This window comes from Fringilla coelebs (assembly GCF_963513975.1).
Source record: "Fringilla coelebs genome assembly, chromosome: 14".
NCBI classification, from domain to species: Eukaryota; Metazoa; Chordata; class Aves; order Passeriformes; family Fringillidae; genus Fringilla; species Fringilla coelebs.
The window spans coordinates 3,832,110-3,859,842 of NC_140040.1; the positions used below are offsets into that span (position 1 = coordinate 3,832,110).

A 27,733-nucleotide genomic window follows, 5' to 3' on the forward strand; every position below is an offset into this window, starting at 1 on the left:
GAAAAGATTCTGCACAGAGATCAGAGGGACAAAGTGTGGGTGGAACAGAACAAACACAGCCACCACCAGAGCCCCCAGCAGCTTCTCATGGCCAGCAGCCCCTAAAAACCTTTCAGTGTTTGTCTCTCCATACTTCTGGTGACTGGACAACACAGTGGAGTAATGATTTTTTTAAATTTTTTTGTTTTTTATTGCCCCAAGAAAAACAAACCAAACCAAACCAAAACAAAAACAACCCTAAAATACATCAAAGCAAAAAAAAAAAAAAAAAAAAACAACAGGAAAAATAACACATTTTCCCCCAGTCTGTTTTCAGTGGGGAAAAAAAAAACCCTGCAGTTGCAATTTCTGATCAGGACTTTAATTTCTTGAAAGTATCTCCCCCTTTTCACTACAAAGCCAAGATGAAAGGTGTTAATTTTTTAGCTACTGGATAAAAGCAAATGCTGGATAATGGTGGAACAAGGCTGCAGGAGATCTGTAAATACAAATATGGACGAAACAGAAATGGATCCACAGAGTAAATCCTGCAGTTTGCAGGAAGTCATTTAGAAATAAGCTGGCTGGTTCTGGTTTTCTCAGAAATTTGACCTAAATTAGAATTCTGGGGAAGTGGGGAAGTATTATTCACAATTGGTACATTCCCCTCAGCTTCCAGCTGTCCTGGGCCCTGGGTCATAAGGAATGAAAGACAAAAGCTGGCAATCCATCTGCACACCTTTAAAACAAAAGTGAGGAGAAAGGAGGATTTTCCTCCCCAAAATCTTTGTGTCCCTTCTCTCCATGCACTGCCAGGAGCGAGGAGACAGCCTCAGCTGCACACTGACAGATCCCACTAGGAAAACTGTCAGGAGCAGGATTGAAGGACATCCCATGGCAATCACAACACCACTTTGCTGCCAAGACTGGGCAGCAGCCACATCCCTCTGTCTCTTGATCTCTGAAGTCCCCTCAGATCAGTCTGGGGAAGAAGTGTGCTTCAGGGCAGGCTTGAGACAACAGAATAAACCCAACAAGTATCTGGGAGAAAAACTACAAAAAAGTTTTACTGGAGCACAAGCCCTCAGTGCCTAGCATCAGGCCATTAAAATTCTTGGCAGCAGCTCCCAGTCCTGGCTTGCCAGTGGCCCACTTTTCATGCAGCCTATTTTTGTTTAGGAAAAAACCTTCAGAACACCCTGAATATTAAACCTTTCTTCAAGCTATAATGATCAGGGAGATTAGCTCTGATCAGCAGTTTTAGGCCATATGTAAATTGGGTGTCCCTAGGCAGAGTAGCAAACCATGAAATATCCTTCTTTTCTCCCTTTGGCTGCCAGGAACAAGGAGCTGCTCCACAGATCCTCATTAGTATTGGTCCACACCACCTATTTAGCATTCAACAGGTTGTAATTCCCGGGCCAGTGAGGGACTAGCCTGCAGCTAAGGTATACCAGATTGGCAAGAGAAAATCCACAGTAACAAAGAAACCTTTGCTTCTTTTGGTTTCTCTTAATTAACACTTTTTTTAGAAAAATGTTTTCACTCCTTTGGCTGCTGCAGGCCAAGCAGATTTAGAAGTATTTAAGCAGCATCACCACTACCATCCTCACAGCTTATGCAAAGGCTAAAATCCATAAACTAAGAAAGATTTTTTTTTTTCCTCTACTCCAGCATACAGTGTTTAAACCCCTCAGGGCACACCAAAGTAATAGAGGGATGTACCAGCACTGAGTAAATATCACAACACTTTTTATGGAACAATATATTTAATATAGAGCCATGGTGGGCATGAACAAACTCCCTGCTACAGCCTGGGCGGGAGAGCCTCTCTCCCTGGATGAGGTCTGAGAAAACAATCTCTGCCTTTATCAGGAGATTTGATTTTGTTTCATTTAGGAGAGAGATGTCTCCATTCAGCAGCAAAAACACTCTGAACAAAGGTTCTTTGAGAAATGGTTTCCAAATTGTGGTGCCTGGCAGGAGGTGGCACAATCAGCAGCTGGGGATGTGTCTGTGCTGGGGCTGCTCTGAGCCCTGCACGGACTCCTCTGCTCACTCTGCTTTGAAGAGAATGTTAATAATGCTGTAACTGCTGCTTTAATCTACAGAGTCAGCCAGGAAAACATTCAGAATTTTGATGTCCTTCCCCTACACTTTCCAGTTGGAGCAGCTACTCGTAAAGGAACCGACAGACAAATGGTAATCTGCAAATCAGGAAGGGGGGAAAAACAGAAGGCTTGCCTGCCTGCTTGCTTCTAAAAGGATTCTTCAACTTGAAGACAAAAAAAAAAAAAAAAAAGAGAGAAAAGAAAAATGAGTTAAAACTTTATTCAATAGCAATGAAGCCTGAAGCTGATAATTTCAGCTTTCTGGGATACAGCTGTAGCAATGAGAAAATAAGAGCCCAGAGGATGGATAAACTATATTATCTTAACTAGCAAAGGCAAGCCTTCAAAAACTGAAAATTGGAAAAGAAAAGCTATACTATTAACTTCTTTTTTTCCCTAGCTAAGAAAATACGATCAAATTTTCAATTCTTTAGTTCTCTCCTGGTAAGCCTGCAGCACACACCAAGCCTGCTGCAAATGTAACCTCCCCAAATGAAACTGCCAAATAAGCAAGATTACAACAAGCCCAAGAGGCACGTCTATCTTTTGGTCTTATAATTATTTTGAGTACTGTAGGTTTTTTCTAACAGAAGCTATGATAGAGTTCAGCTTAAATTCAAGAAGGCAAAACTGTTTAAATTAAAAAAAACCAAGAAGTTTGCAAAACAATGCTCACCAGTGTGCCCAAACAGTAATGTCTGCAATTTCATGATCCATTACCCTGTCTGTTAAAACATGCTGATGTTTCTCCTCTGCTTCTGTTTTCCAGGGCCCTTCTCTGCCTCAGCTGGGAACCCATCTCCTGTGTCAAATTTTGCCCAATCAGATTTGGGGACTGCTCATCCCATCTGCACAAAACGTTGACATAACAAGATCAGAAGCGGCCATGCTACGTTGATCGCATTTATTGCTAACTTTGCTTGCTAAACCTGCATCTGTTTTGATAACCTTGGACAGCAGTGATGGCAGGTAGGGCAAAATCCATTTTCCCACAGCCACACCAGAGATATTTCTGTGTTTCAGGTCCCTCCATTAACAGGATTACATTATTTTAGTGTTATTTTTACTTTTTCTGTTTACATGAATATTCTTTCAGTGTCTGTCCACTATATACCAGAAATTCTCAGAGCAATTTTAGGGTATGAGCTTCCTCTCCAACACAATTTATCTGAGTAGTCCTTCAAATTGTTCAGAGTTTTGCAGAATTTGTCAGACCAAAACCTTAAACCACTTTTACTCAGATGCTGCTGGCACTGGAATGACTGTGTCTCATGGAATGCAGATCCCAGGTCCCCCCAGCACCCAGATCCCATTTTTCTGCCTTAAGACAATGAACTGTCTGTTAGTGGAAGAACTCAAAGTGAGTTCAGCTGAAATACATCACTCATTTTACTTTCATCCTTATAAACAGCAGGGGTAGGGATTTTTATGGGGCAGAGTTTTAAACTGAAGAAGGGCAGGTTTAGATGGGATAGTGGGAAAAAATTCTTCCCTGTGAGGGTGCTGAGACCCTGGCACAAGTTGGAGAAGCTGTGGCTGCCCCTGGGTTCCTGGAAGTGTCCAAGGCCAGGCTGGGCAGGGCTTGGAGCAATCTGAGATACTGGAAGGTGTCCCTGCACATGGCAGGGAATGGAATTTCATGACATTTGATTCAAATCTTAGAGATGGAATGGGATCAGCTTTAAGGTCCCCCAAACCATTCCATGATTCTGTGATTCCAGGGCTTGCCACAACCCCAACCCAACCCTGCCAAGTTTAAATTCCTCTGACTGTGGCACTTGCAAAGCCTGTGGGAGGAAGAACCTATTCTTGCATACAGGAGGAGACTCTGTATTGTTTAATAGTTTGATTTGCTATTATGTGCTACTGCATAAGTTTTATTTTAATATCATGTAACTGCTGTGATTGCATTTTTATAATTGGTGCTCTGCCCCAGAGGAGAACTTTTTGAAGAGTAAAAAATGCTACCCAGGTGCTGACTCAGAGAATTTACAGAGTGCTTTGGGTAGCAGTACTTAAGCATGAAGCTTTCCAGCAAGGGTGCTGCAGGTGCTGAAGAATTCAAACTGCCAGATCAATGACATTAATTAATGGTTCATGCAAGAAAATGTAAAAGAAAATTAAGGTAGTGAATTAAATCCTGAAAGCAAAGTCCCATACAGAGTCGAGCTGAGATGCTGACAACCTTCTGAAATTTTATATATTCTAAGAAATCCAGGCCTACATTATGGACACATTCTGAGCCAAAGAGCTGAGGATGCAGCAGGGATGGTTTTTGCTGTCCTAAATAGGGATGGTTGCCAATTTCATCTCCAAAGACTCAGATTTGTACTACAGCAACAGTGAGCCTGTATGAATCTCACTGACATTCCTACTGCTTTCACAAAATGCCAATCCCAGCTGACACAAGGAATTGTCATTGAAGAGAGATCTTTCACAGGCACTCCCTTTAACTTCAGTGTTTCAGATGCCTTCCAAACTTCTCAGATACACCACAGGGTTGATGGCAAGAAATGACAGATAAAAAACTTTCAAATAACACCTCTTTAAAAATTTAAAGCTCCTTTAAAGAAAGATACTGTATTTATAACTGCTAATGGTAAAAGAGAATGACTGTTCAAGAGATTCCTTTTTAATCAAACATCATGAAATTCAGATTGTAAAAACATACTGAGACTGGCAATATTTTCAAAGCCCAAAGGTTGTCACTGTAGATGAGAGACTTCTGCTTGGAGCAACAAATAACACATCTTCAGCTGAGAGAAGTGAAAAGGGTTTGATGAAATGTATGAGCAGAGTTGGGGGTTTTGGTTGATTTTTCTTTTTTTACTTTGGTTTGGGGTTTTTTTGCCCCCACTCACCTGGGGAAATAAATCTTTCTTACTTCTCTCTGTGAGATCAGCTAAACTCTGCCCTTTTAGAGCCTAGAGCAGCAAGGCCAAGAAATGCAGTTTCCATGTGTGTTTAATAAAATTACACCCTCGAGTAGACTGGAAGAAAATTCATCACATATTAATTGAGTGAGTAATCATATGACCCCATGGACAAGACCTGCAGTGTATTGCTAATTATTTCATTAATTAAAGTAGCTTTGTCTTGAGGTGTGTCTCTCAATTTCAAAACCACGTTAAAAATAAATTTCCCTGCCAAGTTTCCTGACAATGCTTTTGATGATTAAAATGAAATTACATTAAAAGTAGACTGTGCTCTTTACCTTTATAATGGAAATCATATTTTGTTTTTCTCTCAGAGATTCCACAGAGGAAATGGAAACATTTTCATCCAGCTATGTGCATCTCCTTTCTTGGAGGTGTTATATGTGCTGCCATAAGGTTTGCATGGCAAATATTACTATTTTATACAAAATCACATTTTTTATAATATTCCTGTCTCTTAAAACATTTATTAAATTCTTCTAGTACTCTTAAGATCATGTTTTACCACCCTAATTTTAGAATAGAACATTCTGTATAAGCACACTGTTAAAACACAGATTTGAAACTGGGACAGAGCTGTCCAAGAAAACATCCACTATTGTCACTAACAATTCTCAGCACATAGTAATTTCCATTTTCAAACTACAAGTGGGTTTTAAGTATAATAAGTAAGGATTGAGGGAAAATCAGTTAAAATTCTTCATCCAAGTTATTTTTTCCTTTTACTTTGGAATAAAATTTTTTTTGTCTTCAGAACTTTGCCTTGTACAATTGAATCATGGACCTGAAGTTGTGTATTTTCCATCAGAAAATAGTCAATATATTTTACTGCTCTGTGCTTAAATCACAGCAATGATGAGCCATATTTGTGTCCCCAAAAATCACTGTCTTGAATATGTATCTGTTAATATTTTCTTCAACCACATTTAAAAGACATTTCTGCTGGAGTTTCCAACATGTAGCAGCAGAAGATGGATTGAAAGCAAGAACTGTGAGATCTCACCTTCAACCTGTCTATCACATTCCCTAAGTGTGAATCTAGCTCAGCATCAGCTGACAGCACCTTTCCCCCTTTCACTCCACAAGAAAGCCAATAAGAAACTTTTCAACATTTCCAGAAAATTCTTCAGGTACAAATGTGTCATTTTATAAAAGCTTCTCCTGCTTACTTTCAAGCATATTAGTGGTGCTCTCCAGGAGAGCTTGACATCTAAAAATAAATGTAATTTCCCACCTATTTTTGGTGAACAGCCATAGAAAAGTGCTATAGAGAAATAGTGCAACTGAGTGTGGAAATGAATAGTGGTGTGCAAAGGGGACATTTTCTGCATTTGACAGATGTGATCTGAATGAGGAAGTCAAACAGTGCCTTTTTCTAGAAGTTGTGCTCAGTATCTGAAAGCCAAGTGAACTATTTTGAATATTTCTATAAAATACCACAAACCTTACTGCAAAAATAGATTACTGTGGGATCATTCTCACTAAGGTTTCCTTTGCTATTGCAATTGCTTTCACTCTTCCAAGGGTAGTGTGCAACTCTTTTTTTGACTTTGTGGGATTACACACTGCAATTTAAACCCCAAGTGCTATATGTAATGGTGGGGAAAGAAGAAGAACTGTGAGGGCATGAAATTAAGGGAGAAATGAAAAAAAAAAATAAAGAAAAATGTGAATTTACAGTTTAAATTTTTTTTTTCCTTTTTTTTAAAGGCACTATCTATCTGATAATAGCTTTCAATTAAAATTGAAATGAATCAGGTTAATCTGTAAGGGAATAAACAATCCTGCCACTGTGCAGTGCTGAGTTTTCCATTCATCTCTTCCACAATAAAAGTAGGATGGATCTGTCTATTGGCAATGCACTCTGAGGCAAAGCCTGCCTGCACTGACAATTTATTGGGTTTTTTTTTTGCAGTGGCCACAGCCCAGCCCTGCAGTCAGAGGGGACCCTGTCCCTGTCACCACCCCTGGTGACACCAGCCTGGGATTTACACCCAGCTCGGTGTGAGGACAGGGTGGGTGGGATGGAGCTTCAACTGCAGCATCCCTGCCACCAGTCTGGAACCAAATCATCAATTTGTGGCACATCATTGCAGCTCCTGGGGATTTATCACCCTTTTCATGAGCTTTTAAAGGACCTGGATGAATTATGGGGGAGTGGATGCTGCCAGGCCCCTGACTCCTGCAGGGCTGCTGGCCTGCAGAGGGGATGGCAAGGCAATATCCACAAAGGGTGATTTAGAAGTGTATAAACACAAACTGAGGGTTTATACCACTAATAAAGCCTGCCCAGAGGGCTGCAGCACGCTGCCTCCCTGCAGGCTGCCACACAGCCCTGAGTTTTGTCAGATAATGCTTTCCTGGGACTGCAGGATCTCTCAATTTATTGATTACATGGATGAGTTTATCTCATGTGTCCAAAGTGCTTGGAGCTTCAAAGCTCATCCCTGTCTCTTCTGAGAGAACAGAAGGAGATGCACAAAACAGGTGCAAAAGCCACTGTTAGGTAAATTGGTGCATAAATTTCCTTTTTGCAAACAATTACATCCCAAATTGCACAAATTCATTTGAGCCCTTGTGTTCCAGTACCCAGCAAGGACTCCAGAATTTTTTTTTTTTTTAATTCATTTGTTCTTTAATTAAGAAACATACTCATTTTTATTTCATGAGCCTGGGCTATAACGCAAAAGGAGCCCAAACTCCAGACATCACTGCTCTGTGCAGGGAGGTGTGAGCACTTCACTCCAAGGCACAGAGACCACGATGCTTTTACAGCCTTTAACATCAGGCATTAATGCTGATCTGGCCATAAGGCTGAGTTTTGGTATAACTTGTGGGTAATTTTGGAAAAGAAGAAGAAAGCTCATTTTAGCAGGAGGGGCAGTGAGCACACAAACCCCTTGTGCAGAAAGGCAAAGGGGATTTTCTGTCTGGGACTGAAGGAGGTGACTCATTTCCAGTCCTCCCAAGCGGTTCAGTAATTCTACCTGTGCACCTGAGCTGGTCTGGAGCCTTTCCTGGGTTTAACCTCATCCTGCTGGAAATCAGGGCTAATTGAACCCTGGAGCCTCCTGCTCCCAAACACTCCCATCCCAGAGCCAGGCTGAGGGAACTGCTAATTGCTACACATGAGATTATTTGAATTTCCTCCAAATGCACTGGTTTAACCACACTTGCATACCTGAGAACCTGTTAATTACTTGGTAGTGCTTTAATTGGTTATTCCTTTCAATTTCCAGCAGGCAGATTACAGTGGATGTACAGCTTTGTCTGCCATAATGCAACAAATTATTAGTAAATGCAAATCTTTTCTTTCCATCAGGTACATATACAGTAACCAAAATAGTAACCAAAACCATACACAGTAACCAAATAGTAACCAATAGTAACCAAAACCATCCACAGTAACCAAAACCAGAATCCCTAATAAAAGATCAGGTATTGTCTATGCTCATCTCTCTGCAATTTATGCACATCATACATATCAAAAAAAATAGATATATCTATACATACACACAATAACCATATTCATACACAGCTGTATTTTATTCCACACAGATCTGTGAAAAATTTCCTACTGGGATATACAAAGCAGCTGTGCATAATTAGCCTGGCTGCTGCTTGGCTTCTGCTTGGAAATTTAAATATTGACATTACAGATGTTTCTACCTAGTTCACATCCCTTACATTTACAGGCCAGATTACAAAGGGTTTTGAGTGGAGTTTTGCTGAAATGCAGATGATTAATCCCAAGATAGGATGGCTGAAAATCTGCCATCAGCAAGTTTTCAAGTTTGCCCAGAACTGAACATATCTAGAGGAAAAGGAACTTAGAAACTGCTCTGCTGAGTTATACCCAAAGGTGAGCATTCCATCTCCAGTAGGAGGGACTAAGGAAAAGCTGTGAAACAGGCTGGTTTAACAAATAAAGGGGTTTTTTTATTCTTTAGCTTCCTGTGAGTCAAAGGCTTCCTCATCCACAGTTTCATTTCAATTTATTATTTCGTTTTCCACAAGAGCTGATAGCAGTAAGTTTCATAATTAAATATGTAACATTTGACATTTCAAATCTCCTCTAAATCTGAGTATTGCTGCAAGTGGCAGTGCTAGGCATCAAAAAACTTCAGGTTCAAACCTTCAATTTTGAGATAGCTTTTAGGTGAATTTTCTGAGATATTTCTGCTTTGCAGATCAGATCTATAGATACTTTTAAGTTTATACTGCAAAAACCCAATTCAATAAAATATCAACAAATAAAAATTTATGCACAACAGTGAACTTCTGTGACAAAAAGACTCAAGTGCCACCCTAGCCCTGGTGCAGGCAGAATGAGAATATTAGAAAACTCCATATTCTACTTTTATCTAAATAAAAAGATACTATATCCTTTGCTATCCTTTTCTAATGGCTCTTTCTGACTTTAAAAAAACTTAATCTTTCAGCAAAAAGATAACTTGTAAAAATACCCTTTGATTTCCCTCTGTCCCCTGGGATTTATAGGTCAAAAGAAAGAAGAAGACTTTGACACTTCCCCCAATTCAGTGCAATTTGATTAATTTTACACCTTTGGCAATCTTCTTCTGCCACAGGCCAGCAAGGATTGCAGGGCACAAATAAAGAGAGTCTGGAAAACAGTACCAGAATATTTGAAATGTATCAAAGCTGGCAACAGGTGTGTAAAAGTCAATGATGCCAAATTTATTTTTGCCACTTTGCTAGGCGAGCTGGCCTTTTGTTTCCCTTTCATGGGCTCTTTTGACTTCATCTATCACATACAATCCCATTTCTATTTATCTGTGTATTGAACTTATTGTTAGGTTAAGTATTAAAAAAAACCAAAACCACGAATCAACCAACCTGGCAGGTGGTTCTAAATAAAAAGACACAATTTCAGCACCAGTTTGCATTTACATTAACCACTGCACTATTTTCCAGAGCTACCAGTGATACTCAGCCCCTTCCTCATGCTTTATCCAGCTCTACAAATTACTGTTTTATGATACTGCAGAACCCTCTAGGCTATTCTTCTTAATTCCTTTGGTTTCCTCTCTAAATGTCTCCAAGTGTCCCTTTATTTCCAGCAATTATTTATAGACATCTGTCAGTCCAGGCTCCTTGGCTGGGATACAATGGATCCAGGCAATTGTGCAGCACAGAAAACAAGTCACTTTCTTTAAATGCAATTCTCAAGCAATTTTGCTAAACCACCGCAGTTAAGGTTTTACCCCACTGGGTTTGCAGCATATTGTTGTAACTCACATCATGTCAGATGTGTTTAAAATAATTTCTGTCAAGGGCCTCCAGCAAGAGAAAGGAGGTGGCTGCTAAGTTCATGTAACCCTCCTCCACTTTCCAACCTCTAAAAGTGAGATTTCCAAATGTTTCTGCCTGCCTGTGGAATCCATGGGATTGGAGCCACCCTCATTAATGTGCTCAGGTGAGGCTGCTGCAAGACACAGCTCCTCAAGCCTTGAGCTGGCAGCTGGAAAAATCAGATCTACAGGAAATAAACTGGGTCATAACTCAGAAAACAAAACCATGAAAAAGCAGCAGTGCAGTGAACACAAAACTCATTACAGTCAGTCCAAAAATTGCCATCAGTGTCACTGAACCAGGCTCAGCCATTATTTTCCTGGTACATATATGCTGACTGCAACCTCATCCAGAAATGGGAGCTGGTATAAATAAAAACCAACAAATCAAACTGGTTCTCCTGTCTTCAAACAGTTTCTACTGGTCTTCCAATTTATTTATTTTGATAAAAAGCCTCCAAGTTTGCAGTCCCTCCAGGAAAAGTCCTAATAGAAATCTCAGCACATCTGTGGTCACTTTAAGCACACATTTGAGTGTACTTTATCAGGATTTGACTATGGGCTATTTTCAGAACCATAACAATTTTTCCCTGAAAAGAGCTAATTTACTGTAACTAACTATATTATTAAATTTCCCTAGGAATGATATATCAAGAAATAAATCTGTAGCAATATCACCTAGCAGTCACATATTTTTATCATTAATTACAAGGTCTGGCAAGCCCTGGCTTTAAATTCAGATGAATACTCATTGTAATGTAGTTTGTACTCTCAGTAATTATAGGCAGGTACTTGCCTCTCCAGGAATGTGATGGCACATAAATTGTAGGTATCCAAATAACCAGTGCTGTTTACTGTGAGTTTAAAAATCACACACAAAAAAATGTGAATGGCCTTTGCGACATAAAAAAAATCTATTTAAACACCGTCCAAACCATCCTCACTGGGACTGTGCTCAAAAGGCTCTTTAATTATTCATAGCAGATTAAATAAATACAAAAAATCACACAGAGTTTCCATGTTTCCTTCAGTTTTGGTGGATTTATGTTTATCTCAGATAGAAAAGAAGATTCTTGGCACAACTTTTCACTGCAATTTCTGTGTTTATGTAATTTCTGTGTAATAGAAGCAAGAATGTAGCTTTAAGACAGAAACAAGTTTTAGAGTTTTAAATATAGAAAAAAATGAAAGTAGTTACACAGGTAAACAAGAAGTTTAAAATGCAGCACTGTAAGTTTGTGTATCATAACATAATTAACTAAGAAAGCTTATACTATAACATGAGTCCATAAAATGAAATATTTAAGTATTGAATCAAAAATATAAATATCCTTATTAACAGTATTTTATTAATCAATAAATCCTTGAAAGGTCTTATAACTAAGGGTGTTGTGACCTTCTGAACCATGCTGTGAAGATGTGAGCTGAACTCACCCTGCCTACCTATATAGAAGACGAGAAAAATAAACCTCATCACTTAAATACTGAGACATCCCGTCTCCAACTCATTCAAAATCCCTTCAAAAATCCCCATCCAAAACCTTCCTTTTGCAGCTTCAGCAATGAAATACAGCCCAATTGCAATCCAAAGGGAAGGCCTCAGGAATGCCACTTGCCACCACATCAGGATTCCCCTCAAGCTGTGCAGGGTAACCTTTGATTTGGAGCAGCACAACAGCTGGGGGGGCCCTTCCAGCTGGGAACATTCTCTGATAACCTCTGTGATAAAATAGCAGAGCCTGATGAATAATTTGAAGATCTGTGCCATAAATTGTGAAGAACTATGGAAAACAAGACCAGGAAATCGTGGCTGAGTGGGTGCCATCTGCATAGAGAGCTGTGACTGATTCCAGCCAACCCTGATTCCACAGGTTCCATCGTGCACAAAATAATTTTGCAAGCATTGGTGCTCTTGACACTAGGCAAATGAAGTTATGAAGTTTAATGTGATGAATACCTGGAGGGTAAGGGAGGGAGGGGAAGTGAGGGAAAGTTGAGAAAAATTATTCAAACTTTGGCCAACAGGAAAGACAATCAAAATGCTAAATGATACCTGAGTCAATACAAAACAGCAATAGGAGAAAATGGATGAAACTATTACAGAAGAATTCACTGGAAGGTGGGCTGAGAAACATCTCTACTGAATCAGAAGTGTAAACTTCAATATAAGGAGTGGGAAAAAAAGGAAAACAAGGAGAGTTTATGGATAATAAAAATAGAGAATTGCCAGTTAAAAAATGTACTAGAGACCAACAAAAGAAAAGAGTGTTCCGCTGGCAGCCATATTCTCAAATATGAAACATTTCTCGTTTGGCTGAAAAGATCATCAATATCTTAATTACATGCTTGTCACAGTGAGGTAAATAAACATTTACCTCAAAAATTTAATCTATTGAAGGAGCAGCTTGTAATGCATTTCATACCCACAGGTTTTAGGTACGAAGAACTCTATGTAAAATTGCAAAATTCAGCAGAAAGCTTACATAATATAAGGGAAGAGTTTAACTTGGATGGCTATACCCACATTAAACCTCGGAACAATATCTTACTCTTGTAGAATTTCCTCATCAGAATATTTTTCTTACTAACTTCAATTATCAATGTGTTTTTGTTTTGCTGCAACAGTTGTATCTGCATTTTCAACATCTGTTTATCAGCATTGTTCAGCATTTCAATCTCCCCTACAACATTAGTTTATTCATAATGTGCTTTTCATTTATTTGTGTTATTTACCAGACCCATGCTACGTAAACAAATAAAAATAACCTTTCCAGTAACTAAACTTACAGGAAAAAAATGTGAAATTCCTACTCTGCACAGAAATTGCTCGTGGTATTTGGTTTGAATCTTAATCATACCCTAGGGGTTGTCTTCATTGATTCCAGAGATGAAGAAAAAACATGAACCTAAATCAAAGTTCCTATTCCCAACTAATTTCTGGGGTTTTTTTGCCCTTTAGTTCTTTTTTTTACTGCAGAGACTTGTCATTCAAAAATCATTACCTGTTGTCCTAAAGTTGTGCTGATTGTCCACTTCTTTTTGTGGAGGAAGAATCCAGTGAGCCACAAAATCAGCAAGAAAATTTGTACAGAGCGACAATAATGCATTTATCAACAGAGGATTTGTTCAGGCTCTATTTACTATCATATTCACATTCTCTGAAAAAATCCCTTCGCCCAGGATTTTTCTCCTGGGAAGCTGAGAAGCCTCAGAGAAAAGGAAAACAATAATTATCTGATTTACTTCTTCTGTGTTATGCTCACATGTGGAATGTGTTTGGACATTGTTTACCCACAGGTGATTGTTCCATTCGATTCTGCTGTGAGTTGTTTTTACTCATTGGCCATTTCAATCAGGGCCAAGATGTGTCACAGCTCTGGAAAGAGTCACAAGTTTTGTTTATTATCTTTTTAGCATTGTGTAACTATCCTTTCTGTATTCTTTAGTATAGTTTAGTATAGTATAGTATAGTATTCTCTAAGGTAATATATCATAAGGAGTCAGATGCATCATTCCTCCCTGCCATGAGGATTCCTGCAAATGCAATAATTTCCTGAGCTGGGGGTGGCTGGGACTCACCTGTGGCAGAGCCCTCCATGACGTGCCCAACGTAGGGGCCCTCCTTGAACATGGGCCTGTTGTCGTTCTGGTCGATGACCAAGACGTCCAGGCGCACCGGGCCATCCAAGGTCTTCCCGTTCATATCCACCACCTCCACCTCCAGCTGTGTGAGCAGAAAAAGGAATCAAGTCATGAGCTCACTGTCACAGTGAGAAGAGAGAAGAAAAAACGAGTTCTGATGAGCGCTGGTGTGGCCAGGCCCTGCCAAAGACACCACTTGCAGCCCTTTCTTTTGGACCAGGCTCAGAGCAGATTTCTCCTCGAAGCAAAAGAGACAGATGTACATTTAAACTGAGATACCCCCTGGCAGCCTGAAGATGCTGTATTGCCCAAAGAATTAATAGACCAGAGCTTAAAAAAAACCCAAAAAACAAGACCTCTTGCAAACTTGATCCAACTCATGTGAATATTTGGTTAGAATTTGTTTCTTTGCTTTTATCAAGCGCACCTCCAGTGGACAGAATAGAATTATCATGGTAGAATTGATATCAATGCTCACCCAAAACCTTTTTAAAAAGAAACAGAAAACAAAAACCATGAAAAATAAAAAAAGCAGGAATGCTGTAGACATTTAGACATTTTTTCCATGGTGATGACATGAAGTGTTTGCTAGGCCATTTTCAGATTTCTCTGAGTCTTCTAATCAAGTGTGGAAGAATGAAAGAATATCTTCAGTCTCAATCAGGTGGGTATATTCACAAGCTGAAGATTTGTTTGGACTTTCTTTACTTCCAAAAACTGGAGAGAAAGATCTTATTGTACATCAATCCCCCAAACCACGTGCAGTGCAAGGTCCCAATGAGTCACCAGGACAAACCACGCCAAAACTTCTTAAACAACAGAGAAATCAATTTAGATTGCAACTGTGTGCTATACCTGCAGTTCTCTCCCCTCACAAGAAATCAATAAAATACAGCAATAAACATTTCTGAGACACCACTATCATTCTCACCTGCCCTCCCCATCCCCAGACTCTAATGGAGTTAAGCCAGCCAGAAAATGAACCTGAGCTCAGATGTTAATATCACTCTCTCCCAGTCTTTCCCTGAGAAAATGGAGCCAGCAGGGGCTGGAAGTCTCTGAGCATTTTGTTTATACTGTTAATTTATTCTTCATTCTCCTGCCTTATACCTGTAAGTTATTTATAACTTAGTGATAAATCCAGCTGGGAAAGAAATAGGTCAGAATCCTAATTCCTTATTAAAATGGATGGCTTATTATCACCTTTCTGTGTTTTCTGTTATGCTTATAAATACCTTCCTCTTTTTTAATTCAATGTGTTGGGTGTGAGTAGGAGTATTTGTTATGAGTGAGACACCTACTTACAGGCACTGTTTGTAAATAGTGTCACAGTCCATTTTAACATCTACTCACTGCTTAGCCTCACTTGTCTAGGAATTGTTCTTGCAAACCTTTCCCAAGCCTTATTTTTTATTATATGGATTAACAGCTTAAAGGCAGACAAATATTCTGGTTGGAATGATTCCGGTAGCTTTGGCACAGCTGAAGATTTCTGGGAGCACCTCCCCTTCAGCTTTTGGGTTTGTTCTACTCTGAGTTCCAAAGCCAATGCAGGAATCTTTGCCATGGGATGTGATGGGACTGGGAAAGGAAAAGAGATTCCGTTCCTGAACTACATTAAAGTCAAATACAGTTTTAGCTACAGCTGGAAACTGCTGAAAAAATTAATCATAAAATAATTTAGCTTGGAAAGGACCTTTAAAGTTCATCTATTTCCAGCCCCTGCCATGGGCAGGGAACCTTTCACTGATCAGGTTGCTCCAAGTCCCAACCAACCTAGCCTTGAAGGTTTTCCAGGGATGGAACACCCACCACATCTCTGGGCAAACCATGCCAGTATTTTACCACCCTCATTTTAATTTCCCTCTCCCTAGATCTAGTTCAAATCTCTTCTCTTTTTGTTCAAAACCATTTCTCTTTGTCCTATCAAACAAGCCCTGCTAAATGTTTATCCCCAACCTTCCTGTAATCCCCTGAAAGAGGCTCTAAGGTCTTCCCGAGGCTTTTTCTTCTCTTTACATGCAAACCACAAGGGATAAACAAGGCTTTAGGTGAAATTTTACACCTCACAGCACAAACCTCCACAATCAGATTTGGGGCTGAGCACCCCAACTCTCTGAGCTTGTCCTTACCAGAGGAGTGTTCCAGCCCTCTGCTCATTTTTGAGGCCTCCTCTGGACTCACATATCCACATCATCCCTGTGCTGAAGACTCCAGAGCTGGACACTTTATCACAGTAAAACTGACTCATCAAAACCATGTTAATTGCTTTGGGAAGTGAAAGAATAGCAATATTTCCCTGTGAAATTCCAGGAAATTAATTTTCAAATTCAAGATAATTTGCTCCTAATCTATCTCTCAGTATCAAGTGACTGCGCTGTTCATTGGAAAGAACAAAGACTTTGCTAAATTTAAAAAACTGCTTCAGCTGCTTTATCAGAATTGTAAGTCATTTAAAACAAAGGCTGATCTAACACTAGTTTTTGGGGTTTTTTCTCAGACTTGCACAGATTAAGGAAAAGGAGATTCTTATTAATGACTGAAATAGATTTACTTTATCTTTGCCAAGTCCACTGCATCTGAGAGCAGCTGTCCAAGAAATTTGGCATGACAGGTCTGTAGGAACAGTTACAGGATATCTTCTTCATTTTATTAAGATTGTAGAGGACTTTATTTTATTAATCTTTGTACAATAATTTTCAAGCCTGTCCTCATCATTGAGTTAACTCACCAGCTCCTTTTAAACCCATTCGACAATTTTTTCAAAATAAAAACCTGCAGCACTGAAGTTATGGCCATCATATGACCAGTTTGTGAAAGAAGCTGTCTGATATTTTCTCTAGATTTCTCATGAAAAAAAATAACAAAAACAGCCCAAATTAAAACAAAACCAAAAAATCCATAAAATCTGCTCACAAAATAACAGCAGAAGTATATTGTTATTTCCAAAAACCCAACACATGCAAGTGAGAAAAGCATTCAAGTAAAAGACAATATTGGCACTTTGAACAGGTTGTAAATAAAACCAGGTGGGAAATGAGATTGTCCCAACTAACAGAACTGTGAGATTTCAGTTTTTCAATGCAGAAGGCAAGAAAACCTCTCTGGTTTTAATGTAAAACTTTACTGATGTAGGAAAGATACTGAATTAATTCTTTTGATAACAAGAAATTGGAATGGCACATTCAGAAAGGGTTTAGGCTCCTACTGGCTATAACAATGCAGCTCCAAGGACATGTGCTAAGCATAAAAACAGATTGGAACAAATGCAAAGAAAAAACCCAACCTGCAGAGTCCTGCAGCTGTTTATTTTGTGAAAAATGGATACTTTCCCACTTAAAAGTTATGGAATTATGTTCATGGGGGTGGAAACTAGATGGTCCTTTCCAACCCAAACCATGACTCAATGGTAATGATGAAGTCATGCTCATCATAATCTCACCTGTGATTTTCAGCAGCTCTTGAGGCTAAATCCCAATTTCATTTTTGACACAAGTGCACATGCAAACCACAAAGGATAATCAAGGGTTTAGGAGAAACTTTACACCTCACAGCACAAAACTCCATGATCAGATGCAAAACAGACTTTGGCTGGTGCCCCACCATAGCTCAGAAACACTGATTGTTTGATCACTGATCAAATTAGGCACAGCAGTGGAACAGGGAAAAGCATAAACCCCAAACTGCAGGCAGGATAAAATCTATTCCTATCTGGCAAACTCCTACTGAACCCTCTCCCTTCTCAAAATGGATTATTTCTAGGCTTCCCATCCCATTTCCCTCAGCATATGCAAAGCAAGGATCTTTCATCACCCCAAATATAATGATCTCATCAGAAGCTAAGCTTATTCAAAGTTGCTCATTTTGAGCTTTCTGCTTTATTTTAAACAGTCTTGAATCCTTTCTACTCTGCAGTCAGCAATAACATTTACATGAAAAGATAACCAGTCTCGTTCTTACCATTACTTCAAGTAATTTCAAAGGTTTCTCTTCACAGAAGGGTTGTTTTCATTCATTTATTGCTTTTGGTGAAATGATTCTGGAGAGCCACCTTCCTTCTCTGCATATAAATGTCTATTTTCACTTTGCAGCCAGCCAGCCAATGGCCCACATAAAATTATATCATAAATTTGGAGATTTTCATAAGTAAATCTGGAATATCTTTTAGTGCTTAATTATCTTCAAAGCCTAAGACAGGTTATTTAGTCATTACCTGCCATCTAATTTTAATTTCCAATTTGTTGCCCACAGGAATGTTTCTCATGGAAGTTTTCCATTTGTTTCAACAGATGGTTTTTCTACTTGTTCCTCATCCCCAGCTCCACAGGAGCACTGCACCATCCAAAATACTGCAACACTACCACCTGCCCCACCTCAGTGATTCTAATCACTGCTGGATTTATTTATTGATCAGATTAATTATTGAAAATACTTGTTAGGTTTATTTATCATCAGTTTTTAAGTGTGGATTGACAGTAAGGAAAGACAATGGATCTTTCATTTAGGCAATTCCCTGGTAAGAAAAGAAAATTTAGCCACCTGTAGATGATAAAATGTAGTAAAGAAATTCTCTTTATAGTGCAAGGTCGTAGTAAAAATTTTATGCAAGTACCTAACATTACCCAGACAAGATAATTCAGACAAAGAGAAACTAATTACAAGTAAATTTTCCTGATTTAAGCGTATGAATAAAACATTAGTTAATAGTTATATTGCTCCATAAGAGATGGAGGGAGAGGGTGCAAGACAAAAATACTCAATTTTTCAGAGTTGAACATAATTCTATCGCCCACCACAGCCCAGCTGTAGCAATGATAGCAAAACCCAGCCCCATTACCTGCAATTAGAGCATTTCACCTGGCACTCAGAGCCAGAGCCAGGGTGGAAAGGGATTAATTAGCCATGGAAGTGCTCCAGGAACATCTTCCACTGGCTTTATCTTGCTACTGCATCCATCTCAAAAATTAATTAATACACAGCTCCTCTTTTCTTAGCACAACTATCTCTTAACTGTGTGCATTAATTAAACAAATTTTTTTAAAAGCCCAAGACTTCTATCTCTCCAAAGTGACAAGGAGTTAATTCTTCAGCAAGAGTCACTTCATATTCTTTGATCACTTCAGTTGCAAAGGTTTGCAGATGCATTAATAGAAATTTGAAGGGAAGAAAGAGGAATTTAATATTATAAACAGTAAAATATGTGCTTCTATCTCTGGCTTTTAAGGCAGTGGGCTTATTTTAATAATTAGTCACATCAGTGGACTCAAAGGTCAGGGCCTGCATCATATTTTAATTTGTGAAGCATACCATAGCAAGTTCTGCCAAGTTTATCCACTTTTGACTGAAAAGAACCTTTTGCCTTTCCAAAGCTCAAGTTGCATGTGAACCTGTCAGCAAGGGGGTTTATCTGTATGTGACTGTCAAATCAACATTCCCACGTTACTTCAACTGTTTTTTCTTTAAACAAAACCAGCCCAAGTCAGAGAACTCTTAGAGCCTTAATTAAATTTAATTAAATAACAGCTTCCTGCACATTTTCCACATGATTTTTTGTGCAGAAAATCTCTCCATTGTTCACCCTTCCCTTGAAGGATGGAGCACAAAAACATTTTCTTGGCCATTTTTCAATCAGCACAGGCCAGTTCTGAAAGCTCCTTGTACCTGCAGCTCCTGTTGCCTTGAGATAAGATCAGAAACTCTTTTTTCCACTGGAAAACCTGGCACTGGCAATCCAGGAAAGTCACAATATTCCTAGAAAAATGCCATCACTGGAATGTGCTCCTTGCTGGAAAATGAAGCTACAATGCCATACATTTATTATTTTTTGGTTTTAATGCATTAAATTGCTCCATAGCTGGAAACCAAGCAATTATGAATTCATTATCTAATTGAATGTATACACTGTGCCACCATTAGTGTCACAGGAAATGCATTTTCTTCCCCAGCTGTGTCTCTGAATCACAATTTTGTTTAAAAAAGTGTTGTTTTCTGTACAGCTTAAAGCCTGGAAATTTTTCTCTGTTCTAAGTATAAAATGGCCCCTTTTCCATGAAAAAAATCACAGAGGAGAAATATAAAACCCCCAAAATTGTAGAGAATGATGGCATAAACTGCAGAAAAAATACATTAATTGCCTCCTCATAAAAATCTTATACCAAAATGAACTCTGCCTTTTCTTCATGCTAAACCCAATTCCAAAAATTATTTTGATAATATTTTATATTTTGACAATATTTGATATTTTGTCTCATTAAAATATAAAATAAACAGTTTGGGAATTTATACCAGATTTTTGTGTGTCAACTGAAAAAACAAACCCACAAAATGGATTAATTAATCTCACAGTTTTTCCCACCTATTCCTGAGGTTGGTTTTAAGTTATAAGAACAAAGGGGTCAGCAAGCAATAATGGGTATGTTCAGGGGTTTTTAAAGTCAGTTTTGAGCAGACCAGATTTACTTGTGAGTTCTTGTGTCTTTTATTTTAAGATTTCTTATTTTTAACATCTAAATCTTTGCAATAAACAATTCTTTGCAAAGATTCCTTTTGATATTCACAGAACATTTAAGAGTCTATATAGTATCAGGCACTTGTAACCAGCAGCTTTCCAAAGCTTCTGTGCATCTTTTGCCCCAGATGTGTCCCTGTGAACCCCAGTCCCTCTGAGAAATGTCACTTTCTAGGACACAAACAGTCAGGCTGCATGAGAGAAAACTGGGTTTCATGTCATGCAGAAAGTCACAGGGAACAAAGGAACTGGGAGCAGAGAAGGGAAGATTCTGATATTATCCCAAAATTCTCTCTTCTGGAGCTGCTCCAGGATCCTGCCATCCTCACAGAACAAATGTCTGCATTTCCAAACCCCACAAAATCCCCACTTTAGGATGGGCATAAAGCAGGTCTGAGATGCTCAAACTGAACCATCCCAATCAATAATGATAGAACTGATGGCACCAACAGCCCCAGAATGTTTCAAAAGAGAATCAGTCACATAAATAAGATAAGCAAAGGGTGGGAGACAGAGATGAAATGACTTCACCAAAGCCACAGAGCAGACAAAATTTAAATCAAGCTTGAATCTGGGTTTTTGATCTCTGCACACAAGACTGATAGTGATATTCCATCTCTTGCTGAGCAAGTAATGTAAAATTAGATTTACAAAGATTATTAAGCTACCAACATGTGCACAGTATGATTTTTCAAAGTGCCTTATGAGGCTGGATAATAAATCCTATTAAAATCAAAACACCTTTGAAAGATCTTTGAAAACCCAGTTGTCCTCTCAGTACATAAATTTTCCCCCCAGTTACACAGAACTCTACATCTGTAAAGACACAAAAGCAGGAGTGAAAATAATTTTATGCATCCTTACAACAGAAAGCCTCAAAGAATCTCTTCTATGGCTACAAAAATCGAATTAAAATAACTTCTGAAGCATCCATTCTGTTAAGTATTATCTAGGAGCTGAAATGAGAATGCCCACTCCAAAAATAACCTCAGTGAACAAACGAGAAGAACATCCCTCAAATCTGAGGAGCAGCACAGCTCTTCAAGCAGCCACGTGTACTTCACACAGACCAAAAGTATTAAGGATGATCATGTAAATTAAAATCTAATTAAAATCTTTCCATATCACAAGAGAGCACATGCTGATCCCCTCAAAAAGGGAGCAGGGGTGGGGGAGACATAGAAGGCATCAGGATTCACCAAAGCAATCAATTCTAATCACCAGAAAAATATTCAAGAAATCAAAAAGAGACAAAGTAGGGCTGAAATAAAGGATTAAGACATAAGCTGGACCAGAATTTTTAGACTATGCTGCACCACAAAAGTAATAAAGACACTTAAAAAAGAAAAACTGAAAAAAAATAGCTTTGCACTTTTAAATAGCTCCTGGCATTATTTGACACTGCTCACCATTCTGGCTGCTCAAAAATAACTCCAAAAGTGTGGCAAGAGTGGCAAGAGTTTAACAGATTTCAATTCATGGAAGGATGCAAGATGCAACAGGGTCAGAGAGAGCCTGCAGATAATCAGACCAAAAACCAAAATGCAAGATCCCAAATGCATCAGTGACAAGGAAATGACTTTTTTAGGCATAAGAAATAAAGGTCAGTGCAAATGCCAGGGATATATCACACATACATAGATTTGGCTTTGTTATTATTGCTTAAAATATCTGCTCCTGCAAACGAGTAGGAAAAGGTCTTTGAAGTCCAGGATCACCCAGGCAGATACCAGGCTAGAACAGAGGGAACAGGTCAGGGGTCCCTGTGTTAAAGTAACAAAACAAGCAGTTACCAAAGCACTTGTACAGAAGATTTTACAGGCTGCACACAGGGCCTGCAGGTCACTGCTGCCTTGCAGCCTGAGTTTGCAGCCCTGTCACACTCCTGGGGTGACATCCTGGAGCTCATCCCCTCCACCCAGGGGACAGCTGCAGCCAGGACTCCTTCAAAGCCCATCCAAGAGCAAAACAAGAGTGCTTGGGATCCAAGTGTCAGTGAAGAAAACACTTTAGAGACAAGGGCTTTTCCGGTGGAGTTGCTCAAAAATTTGCTTTTCCTGTAAATAAAATTGTTCTGCAATTCAAAATTTGAAATGACATCACCGTACTTTATATACTGCATTTGTCACAGCCCTGTAAGATGCAATTCCAGAGCATTCCTAAACTTCTCCTTTTGGAAGGCTGATCTCCAGAAGGCAGGAAAAAGAGAACCAGATGAGATTTATTTGTCCTGCTCACAGGGTTGAGACGACCACGCTGCAAATCCTAAGGGCCATGTCTTACAAAACCCATCAAAATTTCAGAGCTGCCAAGCTCCCATCACAGAAGGATTGGATTGTGGCACAAGATGTGTGCCATGGCCCTTCTCCAGCACACAGGATGGGGTGATAATCTGTTAAGAGTTCTGTTTGTGTACCCTTTCTCATTCATGTATTTAATTTTATTAATTTATTATTTATTTTTATTCTGCTGCTAAATCTCCTTCTAACTCCTTTCCCAAGCCCTGGCAGCCTCTCCTTAACTCAGAGCACCCACGTTACCAACTGGAATCTGCCTGTGTGACCACATTCCTGCCATGGAACAGCCCTTTCCTTCCTCCTCAAACCCTGTCTAGTAAACATTTGGCACTTTGCTGCCTCTTTGTGAGCCAAAACTGACACATTTCGATGCTGATGATAAAAGGTGTGGGAAGCATCATCACAACTCCCTCCCTGCTGGGTTTGGTTACACTCGTCAGTAAAAGTGAGTTTATTGATCTCCCTCAATAGCATCAGGGCTTGGAAGCTGTTTTATTAAGAATTTTGACATGTGTGGGGGTAAATATATAAAATATAGTCCAGAAGTATTCAGAGTTAGAGCCTGGCTTTCCCTGCCCTGCTGCACTCCATGCCCTCAGCAGCTGGGATGATGTGCAAGCACTGGAGGTAACAAACCTCTCTTTATCCTGCCCTGTCATCCCAGACTTAAGGAGTTTTTTGCTGATTTTGTCTGCAGTCAGCTTTATTGAGTTCACATTATGCCCAGTTGTTTGGTTTTTTCCCAAAAGGGTGTTTGTGGCTGATATTTTTATAATTCAGACAGCTGATCTTCCTGGTGAGAGCAGCTAGACAGATCAGCACATCCCAGATCACACACAATGAGCAGTTTCTCTGTTTCATTCCAGCAGTGTAGTGGGTTTTTTTTCCTATTAAATCTATAATTCATTCACAGAAAAAAAGAAATTATCTGAACACTTTCCACATTATTATAGCAGAAAAGTAGTTTGCAGACATGGATGTAGTGGAAAGATATTCCCAGGGCAGCCTGATCCAAAATAAAATGTCATTTCAAATTACCTCTTCTCTCTCTCTTAACTGAGTCTTTGTCACTGTTAACATGTTGGACCATCTCTCTACATTAATTGTGAATAAAGGAAGATTTAGTCAATGAGTCTTAAATTAGGTGAATTAACACCTAAAAAGTCTTTTCTGAGTAGACAAATAGCTCTAATGTGATTCCTGAAGGATCAGCAAGCATCTGCTGCGTAGTGACACATGGAAAGACAGAATTTATTTCATGTTCTTTTATTTTCCTTGCTTACATTTCACCCAGGAACTTTGTGAAATGCTTCACTGGTCTTCAGCTCTCATGACAAAATTACCTGTTAAAACTATTAATCTTAAGGTGTAATTTGCAGTTCCAGCATGCCTCACTGGATTTATTTATTTATTTTAAATATCTCAGTCAACCATAATTTACTTCATTTAGCATGTTAGGAAGGCACTTCCTCAGTAAATTTTATGCTCCACCACCACTTTCCCTTAATTCTGAGATCTTACAAGATGTTTTACAGCACACAACAACAATTCCTGCGCTGCACTTTCATAAAAGCAGATCTCAAACCAAATCCACAGACTTCTGCCTTGCTGATTTGTCACTAACTTTCAGGACTTCATCCATGCCACATTTCCACACCCATTTTGTTTCTGTCCTTCATGCTTTTTCTAAACTCCAAATTATGACAACCTTATCTGAGCAAGTTTCAGCATTCCAGACCCACATCTTTTGTCTTTTTTACCCTTCTCAAACTTTTTACTATCCACAAAAAATAACAGACATGATTTTCAGTCCAAAAATACAATCAAAGCTTTTTTTTTTTAACAATGATTACTTTGTAGATGTCTATTTTTTCACTGATTACATCAAGCTGCATCAGTTGTATCAACTGAAAAAAAAATCCTATGTGGAATGTTGTATTTGGCCAAGGGAGAATTGGAAAATCAGTCATTCCAGCAAAAAGTAAAACCTGGATATAGTCAGTCAAAAAATTAATTAAATGCTCTAAGCACCAACAATTGCAAGTGAAAAAACGTTTTTTTGAATTACAAAATTCAATCAGCAAGACCCTTTTTCCTGTACCCACAAACCAAATTATAATAAAAGGAGTAAATTTTAAATTTCAGAACTCATCCCAGCAAGTGCTGCAGAAACATTTCCTTCTCCTATTGCAAGACTGTAACTCAAAAAGCTAAGAAAGGGATTTTTGGGACCCACAAAGATAATCACCAACAGAGTACCAGGGGTCAAGTAAAGGCAAAATAGAAATAAAAGTATGTACAATGTAAAAGGAATTAAATAAAGGCAACTAATTTCAAACACAGAGGCTTGCTGTGGTAAGACTGGAGAATGAAACAGACAAACAAATATGCAAAGGAAGAAAAATCTTGCAGAGTTCTGAGCTGTTAAAATCTACTGGGGTGCAGCAATTTTTTAAAATTTGAAATGTCCTAGAAGAAGAAGTCCTTGAAGAGACTTTTGAAGTCGATGCCCCAAAGCAACACAGGGATTTCTTGCACAGACCAGACTATTCAACTTTCCTGTATTTGTTCACAAAGTGGCATTGAAGTCACAAGGTGGAGGAAAATCATCCTGTGCAATTTTACTCCATCACACTTCCTTTGAGGAGTGCACTCCCCAATGTCAATTAAGGGACTCTACATCCCAGCACAGATCTTTTCTAAAAATAATAGGTGTGTGTTAAAATCGGAACTTTTTCATGCAACAGGGAGCTATTTTAGCAGTACAGCAGGATTTGCTTGAAATGTATTTAATAATTAAGTTTGAAGTGTCATTATTTCTGCCAGTGTAATTGCAACAGTCCCTTTGAGTACAGTGTTTTATTCAGACACTTTAGATAGTATCTAAAAAAAGGAAAACAAGATTTATTCCCCAAATTCTGCTCTGTGACTAGGTGGAGTCCTGTCTCTATTCCATTGTTCCTGTCACTTTCTTGTTTTTAATTTGACAGACATGGCAAACAGAATCATTGGATTTTACGGTCCAATAAAACAAGAACTAATGGCAAATTGCATGAGAGTTCCTCACTTGGTTCTGCTGCACCCAAACAGGTTCTCCTTTGGCCTGGCAAGGTGACTTCTCATCAATTTATTGCTGGTTCAAACATAAGATAATTTCTTTGATTTGGAGTAACCTATTTATAAATGTGTCACTATGAAGTAACTCTCTGGGTCAATGCAGAACACACAGAGAAACTCAGTCCAATCAATCCCAAGAGTTTGATTGTGGAGCTGAAATCCATAGCAATCCATCAACCCCATGGAGCCTATCAAAAAGAGCCTATTCTGGTTTTAATTGAGGTCTTTTGTAAAACTGAAAGTTTGCTGTTCTTGCACCATGTAAATCCCCTGGCATAGGAAATAACAAAAGCTCCTGAACCCACATTTGGAAGGGACATGGAAAATTCCATGACTGTAAAACCAAGTGCAAAAAGAAACCAACTTAAAATTATTAGGTCTGCTTAGGAAGGCAGAAAGATCTCAAAATCTTTTCTCAAACCTAAGGAAGGCCAGGAAGAACTATTTTAAAATTTCTGTGTTTGTTTCATTTTAGGCCAAAGAAGGAAACTGGAGCAAAAGGAAACACAGTAAAACCTGGAGTGGGCTGATCACATGTCAGGACCCAGGACATTCCTCTGGCTGCCCTGGGTGATTCAAGATCCTGGCAGGGGGCTCAGAGACCTTGGCACAGAGTCACAAACACCTGAGCCTTTGATTTCAGCCCATGGAAACAATTACCAACTCTGTGTGAGGAGTTACAAGCCACGAGAGTTTGAGCAGAATGATAGTGAATTTGTCACAGGGTGGAAAGTAGAATTTTGGGGATTTAGAATGGGGGTTCAGGAGGCAAGATGGAGGAATCTGGGAGTGTCCTGTCCTTCTTCTTCTTCTTCTTGGCCTCCATCTTCTGCTGGGATGGTGACACTTCTGGATTGGTTTAGAGCAGAGACAGACTGTCTAACATAGGTGACAGGTATTGGGAAATTATTGCAAATAAAGTACAGGTAGTTCTTAGTATAAAAAGCCAACACCACCCCAAGGGCAGGGACTGTGCCACAACCCGACCTGCTGGGCAGATCTCAGCAGGTCAGAGAAAGAATGTCACAGATAAGAGAAAATAAACAACCTTGAAAAGCAGAGCTGAGGAATTTCAACTTCTTCGTGGGGCTGGGAAAAAAGAGACTTTCAACACCTGGGGGGCCATCTCAACCACAGAAACCCGAGAATCCCTGTTCTGCAGGATAAATATTTTATTCACATGGTGGTGTGTCCCCTCCTTGCCAAGCCAGGGCTGCTGGCTCACAGGAGTGCTCCACAGATGGCACTCTGTGCTCTGCAAGCAGCTCTCACCATCCCATGGACAGAGACTGCTCTGGGCCTTCTCAGCTGCCCTGATTTTACTACAGACACCACTTAGAAAGAATTGGTTTTTATCAGGAGATAAATGAGCTCCATGCTGAACAATTCGGAGAAATTGGAAGTTTTAACCACAGAAAAATACCCTTGTAAGAAATGTATTTGAAGTGATCAGACCTTCATCTCTCACTAAGAGGTCAAAAAATAAGCATGAATATGGATTGTCTCTTCAGCAAGGAACTAAAATTGTATAACAGGAACATTTTCCTGCAGAAAAATAAAAGACATTCAGAGAAGGATTCGGTGAGTGTTCAGTAGAATGGTGGGAAAAAAAACCTTTTAAAAATGCATGATACTAAACATAACATTCATAGCTCATCAAATCCTGACATGTTCTGGAATATGATAGCACCAAACTATGTCACTTAACTGGGTTTGACAGCAGGTAAATTATATCATGTAAGAGTTTAACTCAAATGAAGTTGTTCACTAAAAAGAAATCTTGATCTATACAGGATTTTCAATGTTATAAAAATGTTCTATCACTAATGAA

General features: G+C 39.1%; 1 protein-coding gene across 2 annotated transcripts in view; it reads right to left on the reverse strand.

The window, feature by feature from the left end:
• CDH13 (cadherin 13) overlaps positions 1-27,733 on the reverse strand; it is a gene marked incomplete at its 3' end in the record, with an annotated part of 437,223 nt that overhangs the window by 171,818 nt on the left and 237,672 nt on the right. For both annotated transcript variants that reach the window (XM_084215472.1, XM_084215471.1), the window contains exon 6: positions 13,918-14,062. In XM_084215472.1, the coding sequence (XP_084071598.1) occupies positions 13,918-14,062 (145 nt within the window). The remainder of the gene's footprint in view (positions 1-13,917; positions 14,063-27,733) is intronic.